General features: G+C 43.2%; 1 protein-coding gene across 1 annotated transcript; it reads left to right on the top strand.

Annotated features, from left to right (window-relative positions):
- Window positions 1–291: 291 nt before the first annotated feature.
- Window positions 292–6,358, top strand: LOC122534501 (the record flags this gene model as incomplete). Its single annotated transcript, XM_043665191.1, has 3 exons — window positions 292–857; window positions 5,267–5,653; window positions 6,112–6,358. Coding segments are annotated over exons 1-3 (683 nt in total), but the record flags the coding sequence as incomplete, so codon positions are not given.
- Window positions 6,359–8,420: the final 2,062 nt, after the last annotated feature.

The raw sequence follows: 8,420 nt of genomic DNA, 5'->3' as shown, positions 1-8,420 counted from the left end.
CCTACATATCCTACATATCCCATAAGAAACGAATTGTGCGAAGAGAAGGCTAGCCGGTGTTTAACGTGTTCGCAGCAGCAGCAGCGTGTGTCTCTTTCGTTATCAGAGTCACGTTCTCTGATTCTTCCCCACCCCCAGAGGCGGCGGTCTCGCAGACTCACTCAGACAGCCGTAGCTCGTTCCTCTATCGTGTCGTATATACATACTCTTTTCTCGTTCTCGTTCTCTTGCTCGCTCCCGAGGGATGCTGTGGCGAGCTGGTGGGGATCTGAATGCGATAGGGGTTGCTCCGCCCGTGAGCCAACCAGAAGTCTCGATGGAAGCGGCTCCGCCACACCCCTGTGGATCGTCCCTTAGGAACCCTCGTTGTGCCATCCTCTTCTCAACAGATTTCGGATCCTCTAGTCAGGCAAGAGCCAGCTGACACGGAACAGCCGGGCTCTTCTCTCGCCATCCGTTTCCTTACTTCGATCGTGTCTTCTTCGGGCGGCGCACGCTTTCTCGCATCGTACCGCGTTCCGTGTCAAGCTACCCCCTGCGAGTATCTCAATCCCCCCCGTAGAGTCCGACACTTTATTCTTCGTCGCGAGCAGCCAACGATCACGCGTATCGATCGATCGATCATGGACGATCATGGCCAAGAAATCTTCGTGACTCTTTCGTTTTTTGGATTGTGTTGACAACGTGTTGTTGTCGTGAGACATTTTTTGGTTTTCCTTCTTTTTTTTTTTTTTTTTGTGATAGCATGTGTGACAGACAGTGATCTCGCGTTGTACAACTGACCGAAACCGGGCGAACACCCGCACTGATGAACGGCCTCGATTTGTCCCGACCCACGGTCGACTACAAGATGAACGGTAAGTTGGAAAAGTATCTATCTAACCGTTGTATAAGAAATTGACGAGAGAATCGGCGTAACGATGGATCGAATGCTGATTCGAAAGTGTGTCAAAAAATTGAAAAGTTTGCAGCAGAGAGGATTAACGAACAAAGGTGGAACGCGCCGATGAAACGAGATTATTTACGCCACTTACTTGGTAAATAAATACTTCAGAAAATATCAAGATTGTCACATTTTATATTCAGTGCGCGTTATTTTCGTCGTGTTATTGTACGATTAGATACGTCTAATCCGACGATCATCGATTTGCTTCTTCCAGTTACAACTGATATGTGACAAAAAAAATTGCTCGCCATTTCCTTTGAAATTTCTGTGGGTTCTATCTGTTCAGTGTTTTGAATTCGTAAAATGTCAAGTTTATTCAAACTGTCAAGGAAAGGCATTATATCTGTGAGTATCGACAGAAGGAAGCTCAACCGCAGCCTGTCCGGAAACTGGTCTGCAGAGATTCGCCTGCAGAGATATATAATTCGGTTTGCTTGAATCTACTGAGTCTTCTGACGAGTTGATACTCTTATCGTCAAAATAACGTTCCTTGACGTAAGATTCGGATACAGTCCGAATCATTTTCGTCACGTTCTAATGAACCTTGATCGCCCCATCAGGCGAAAATTAATTAATAAGTAATTAGACAATCGTCGCGAGGACGTTATACGATAGACGTTAATGGGTACGCGTTTATTTTCCATCAGGATCCCGATATCGCCAGGACATCCTGTGCGGTTGGAGCAATGCGGTTTACACATGTGTGTGAATACAGTCTACAGTGTAATCGCTCTTCCGACACCCCGTTGCTTGACTGCCAATTTAGTTAATTATCTTTTCCGGGATTCGTCGAGGAATATCTCTCACACTCAGTTAACCAGTTTCTCTTTGTTTTTTGCGCGTAACACGCAATTAAATCCGAGTTCGATCCAATTTCGAGATTTCAGATCGTGTTTGCCTCTCGAACGTGTCAGACGCACCGTTGACAAACAGTTTTCCCTCGAACGCAAATACTCAAAAGTATTCAGAGACTTTGAAATCTTTCGAATATAAGGTATTATTGTGTATTCTTTGGAATATATGAGAAAATAAAATAAAGAATAATATTAAAAAAACTCTTTGAAACACGCAAGATACTGTGTTTATTCGAAAGACAAATTAGCAATTTCAGTTCAATTCACGAGTACGAAAGACTCATAGGGGTGGTACAATATTGAGGACGATGATTGGGGAGACACATCATCGATCATCGACCGCGTTGATTCATCAAACTTGTTTGCTTTTCTACTAACACGGCACGAGTGTATAATTCGAATCTATGCGCGGAAGTAATTTTAAATTATTAACCCCCTTTACTGTTAGGTAATCACACGCGCGTCGTTTATTTTTCTTATGCGAAGTGGTCTCTCGTATAACGGCAACGAAGACTTTCTTTATCAAACTTGAATGTGTGTACGAACTTTTTGCAAAAGAGAAATAGTTTTGATCTTTGAACGTTACCAGACTTGTTAATTTGAGGAGTGTTCTCCTTAGTAATTTTAGAATTGGTTCTTTCTTTGAAATTTTCTAGGATAAAATACTAAGACCGACAGTAAACGGCAGACGCACGAGTTTTCCCAAGCACAAGTGCGTTAACGACTCTCTAATTTGTTTAGCTATTAAAAAAAAATAGGGGAGGGGGGTGGAGGAAAAAGAGTTACGTCGGTCTTCCCACGAACAATTCTCGATTCTCCAAGCCGCGGTAAAGCGGCACTTTACTCTAATCGGGTTGGAAGCCTCTCGAGTCGCTTCATCGAGGATAATATCGCGTTTGGTCGAACAAGTACTCGTGGTTCTGTCAAGGGAGAAGGTGCTCGAGCACTCGCGTCCCACAGGAGTCAAAGACCCCTGTGACATCGAGAGTTTTCTAAATATTGTTGTTGTATCGTATCGAGTAGTCGTTCTCTCTTTCTCTCGAAAAAGAGAGAGAGGATGTCATGCTTTTCGCACGACCCTTCTAAGCCACGCGCAGATCTTCCGCGAAAATCAGGCTGGAATTCACGAAATCGTTGTTTGTTCTATCGATCCGGCCCCGGATTTCGGTTTATCGTGCTCGAAGCCTCGCCATGCGATCATCATCACCCCCCCCCCCCCCCCCCCCGCCTTCGCAAGCGTATCTTTACGATTATTTCACTTCGATCCGGGGAGCAGTAAGATCGAGAAAGACGTTGCGGCTCTCTTCACACAAGTTGTGTTCACTTGTTGACAGCGAAACGTGCACGTCCCGATATCTCCGTATTAACGTCCGGCAGCGAGTTTCGTGTCGATCGAACCACCACCCGGGATCACCGCACTTTTTTACGACTCAGCTCGCGCTCACGTAATTCGCGGGATCCTTAATCCGACTGTTGACCCTGCCGATTAGAATGAAATCGAGAGGCTGCCTTCGACGAAAGTTTCACCGATCGTCGCGAACAGTTATCGCTAGCGTAAGTGAGAGACAAAATTTCGCCAAAGGATCGACACCGTTGGGCGATAAGACGCGTCAAGCTGCGAGTCTCTCTCGAATACACCTGCAAGCTTGTCGACAATTTGCTTAACCGTGGATTCACACAAAGTTTACGATGTTTGTAAAGGACTCCAGATACATGCAGGTCCCTCCGTGTCACTCGTAGACAGACGGCCGCGCTCGTTCCGGTTCACTCAGTTTGTTTTTAGATAGCCGATACAACAGCGAGAATATCTCTCGATTTGAAGAGATAAGTTTCGGGTATTAGAAGGGCCCGTCGTATCCGGTCTGGAGTTATACAAATAAATCCAGATTCGACGGATGATTCTCCGTGTGACCCGCCATAGAAGATCGAGAAACGTCGTGAATAAGGCGTTGCCTACGCAGAGATAAGACGGAGATAACGAAGGACATTTCGGAGTTACGTGCTCTGAAAGCTATGTATCGCGATTCTATTGTAGCACGTTCGGTTTTCCGCGTAAACACTTCGTCGCATCGCGAGGCTGTTTCATTTGAGAGAGAGAGAGAGAGAGAGAGAGAGAGAGAAAGAGAGAGAGAGGGAGAGAGAGGTGTCTGGCGGCAGAGGCGGCAATAAAATTCTCGGCTTATCGCGTCAAACATCCTTGGCTCGGGTGTCTCGCGCGTCGTACGTTCGCGGCTCTCTAACTGAGAAAACGACCGACGGGCCGGGGAGATAGCGTTGTTCGATTGCCACTTGTCCTTGTGTATCTAGGATCTCGACCAGTCGCCAAAACAACAGACAAATTTTTTCCGTTTCTCCGAAACCGCAGTATTTCTTCCTTTTTCCGTTTCTCTTTCCAATGATTTCGAAATTTCCGATTATGCACTCTTACCGGTATATTTTGTTCTTCGTGGTTTGATTCGATTCACTGTGAATCACGCGGAAATTCCCACATGAACTTTTATATATATATATATATATCGGTATATATTATCTACCATGGAAATTACCGATATCATTGACATTGTTGAACGATGTTTCTATTTCTATTAATATTTTAGAACCATTAAAGTAAAATGAACACCATCGACAAAATAATTATAGTGTTCCCTTTGGGTGCTTAACCTCTTGCGCTGGAATGACGTGCCACGCACGTCGAGAATTTTGTGTCCCAAAATTGCAATATTTTGTCAGTTTTAAGTATATTTAAAGAATAACCCAGGCAAAACAAATAATCAATTTATTAGTAATCTCAATAATTTCTATCCGTGATATCATACCGTCGAGTTCAAAAAGAAAGCGACGAATTATCGTGTACGGTTGGTCACTTATTGTCCGCAATCAATTGCCAGCGCAAGTGGTTAAAATTATCAAATGAAGGGTTATTTTTGATATATTGATATATTTATCCGATATATTGCAATAAGTTATTCCCTTCGAATCTCTGATAACTAAATCAATTATTTTTAATTGTTGATTGTAAGATTATGATACTCTGTTTATATCACTTTCCTATCGATTATCGATTATAACAGTCTAGTACGGGCTAAATACTCGGAAGATTAAGTGACATAATTAAATAATATCACAAAATGGAAACTGCCCTTCCGTTGCACTTTTACGCCAACGTATATAATTCTTCGCGAAAGTTGTCAAATCGATATGCTTAAAACATTCTTCCTTATTTGGTCGATGTTACACCAACGAAATTTAACGTAAATTGAATTTTGATCACCGACATGACACTCCGATTTAGTGTATCGGTGAAACGAATGCACCTTGTTTCGCGAGTGTTGGCATTTTGACTTTTTGACGATCGTCGACTTTCGCACCTTTGACCTTCCTCCGTGACGAGTCAGACGCTTTTCGGCCTTCGGTAGCGTAACTGCGAGCATGGGTTTTCACAAGCTGCGTGGCCACATTGTTTCAGGAAGCAGCGACGAAGGCGAGTCGATGTCCGGCACGTCGGCCGGAGGAGGCACGGGGGGAATTGGCGAAAGTCAGGAAATGGAAGAAAACGGCTCGATCCGCGGCGGTAGCAACTCCGCCAGTAATTTAGTGTACAGGGATCTGAAAGCTCTCCACGTGACCGGTGCCCACGACGTTTCCCAGGATTATAATCCGCAGTCGAGGCCGGCTTATCAACGCGGTTACTCGCCAGCCATGGACAAGCAGCTACGAGAAAACTACGAGAAGGAGCACAGGCCGCTCTCGTCCAGGGACGAGGAGAAATCTTCGTGGGAATACGGCGAGAAGGCTGACGGAAGGAAAGAGTATACGAGATCGCGGGATGCAGTCTACAGGAGCGAGACCTATCGTGAGTGAAGAAATTCCACCTCTTTCTTTTTTTCCTCTTCCTATTCTATTCTTCGTTCCTGTTCCCCTTTTCTTCTTTTTTTTTTTTCTAAACTCACCGCTCGAACTGTGTCGTGAGTCGCGGAAGCTAATTGCGTAAATTAGAATACTGGGTCAGCCAGCGCGTGGGTCGCTTAATGTTACGAATTACTGTGTAAATTATCGGGAGACGTGGTGGTTAATTGTCCGGATTAGAATAGTAGGTTACCCTGACGTGAGCGGTTTTATCGAGAGGATTTAATCTGCTAAATTGCAACGTAATCGCTGAGAAACGCGGCGCCTGCTCTTCCATCGGCAATATCGAATCATCGCAGTTAGCTTCGTTCGTTGCGTGAAGAATTTCAGTTCCAGGTGTGTGTGCGTGGGTGCGTGTGTGGGTGTGTGCCGAGATAATTCGCGAATTCGACGACTCGTTTGCAGAGGACGCGGTCAAACAAGAACAAAAGGAGCAGCCTAACCGCGAGTGGGTGTCACCGGTGCCGGAAGTGGAGGTAGGAGGCTCAGCGCCAGGCGGCCCTCAGGTTCGAGCGCGGAAGGACATTCCACGAGGCGCGCGATTCGGCCCTTTTCTTGGAAAATGGGCGAGCGAGCCTTTCAACCCCCGTTACGCGTGGGAGGTGAGTTGTATTCCTTACGACACGCATTTTTGTGACTTTCGATCTTGTTCGCAAAAAAAAAAAGAAAAAAAAAAAAAAAACGTGGATAAACGAAGCGAATATATCGATCCTTGATTGAACAGCAATAGCTGATACTCTTGAGACGATCTTTGCCATTAGAGCAAGTAATGATAATAATTCAGTCGATCGATTGGCTTTGTTTATTCGAGCTTTGGCAAGGATATTTGATGATTGGACTGCAGAGTTTTATGCAAATTCGTATTTTTATGAAGGTAGTTAAAAAGAAGCTGAAATCTAGTTTGATTCACTTGTTGAGTATTGAGGCTGTATTTTGAATATTTTATATATTTTCATGTACATTCTATGTTTTTTGTGTATCTTTAAATTTTTCATAAATGCATAAAAATCTGCAGTCTATTGATAGTAATGATAATATTCTACTATTACTGAAAGGGAAAAGCCTAATAAAATATAATGAATAAATAGGAAAATGAGAAAATAAATAAGAAAAATTAACTTTCTATAATCTATTCATTTAACTTCTAAAAAAAAGAAGTTGTTACTTATTGTAACAACAATAAATTGTTAATTAAATTCCAAATCTAGGAATGAATAATTGTCATAAGTGAATCATTTGGTATTTTGGTTATGATAGGTACATTCATGAAAAACAATGGTAAAAAGAAATAACTAGAAAATGAAATTTCCTGAATGTGAATATGTGGATTATAAGTTACGATGTTACCGAAGAATTAAAGAAAAATACTATTATTATTACGATGTGTTGAACATTGAAGATCTTTATTTTAAATATCTATAACTATGTGGCCCTAATCAACATCGTTCATTAGTGAATTTACTTGATTCTGTAACACTGATTTGATAATTCTGAGTATTGTTCGTATAAAAGAGATGCTTTGAAAATTGCTTGTGAAATTAGGTATTTATGAACAATACCATTTCGTTCGCTGCTTCCAAAACAGAATCTTAATACTCTTTATTATTTTACAATCAATGGAAAAAACAATGATGATACAACGGCTTTGTACGAGCTTCATCAATGACAATCTTTTTGGTGATACATCTTCGTTGAATCACTATGCTTAAAAGTGACAAAATGACAAACGACTGTCCTTACCTGTTGGACGATTACTTGATAATTTTTACAGTAGTTGTTTTTACTCTTTAACATGTTCTCTTTTCAATTTTACAATTATCACTTGAATCAGCTTTTCTTTTTAACGAGGATTAGCTTTCTCATCGCCATTAGATCATTCGTTCAGTATACTGATACGCGAGAGAATTGAGAATTTTCCGCGAAATTAGAGATTCGCATAGCGATATCATCTCGCAGGGGTTCTCGTTGAGCCGTTTTGAAAGATGATCGATCTGTTTATGGCACGGGATCCGGTGGAGGAATACTCTGCCCGAGACCAGTGTCAGCGGGCTCGCTATCCTCCTGCTATAATCCCTGGTATTATCCGGGCAGATGCCGAAGACAGGCGAACGAAGACGAGAGGAAGATAGGGGAGAGAGGAGAAAGAATAGACGGAATCGTCTCTTCGGTTGGAAGGTAGACACCTGGTCGGCTCGTTCGTCGAAGGTGTCATCCATGTTGACAGATCTGTCAATTGGCTCGCATCGGACAGTTCTCTCTCGATTCCTTTCTCTTTCTCCTGCCCTCTGCCTCAGAATTCTTTCTTCGAGAGTCCGTCGCGGGAACGTCTTCGTTCGTTCCCAAGTCGACCGTGAAATCGCCGCACAAAGTCAAAATCGGGCAGCTTAATCCGTGACAGTCCAAGAAGTTTTTCGTTACTCGTCCATACACGCGCTTTTTTTTTTCTAAAAGTGGTAGAGACTCTCGTTCGTTTCCGAGGTTACAGGTGTTCGCGGCGATTTGAAAATTCCCCTCGTCTCGTGGAAAAACCTGATCCATTCGCGAAACGAGATTACGGCGCAGAGAGAGAGGAGGAAGAGAGAGAGAGAGAGAGAGAGAGAGTCGGCAAACTGGCCGGTGTACCGGTCCAGAGGGTGTGATAGATATGATAGCGGCAACGTTATGTTACGTTAGCGCATGTCGCACTGACAAAATGTAAATGGCGCCATCCATCT

This window comes from Frieseomelitta varia, unplaced genomic scaffold (genome assembly GCF_011392965.1).
Source record: "Frieseomelitta varia isolate USP_RPSP 00005682 unplaced genomic scaffold, Fvar_1.2 scaffold_604, whole genome shotgun sequence".
NCBI classification, from domain to species: Eukaryota; Metazoa; Arthropoda; class Insecta; order Hymenoptera; family Apidae; genus Frieseomelitta; species Frieseomelitta varia.
The sequence above is the reverse complement of the archived record's forward strand: the minus strand, read 5'-3'. Positions and strand labels throughout refer to the sequence as shown.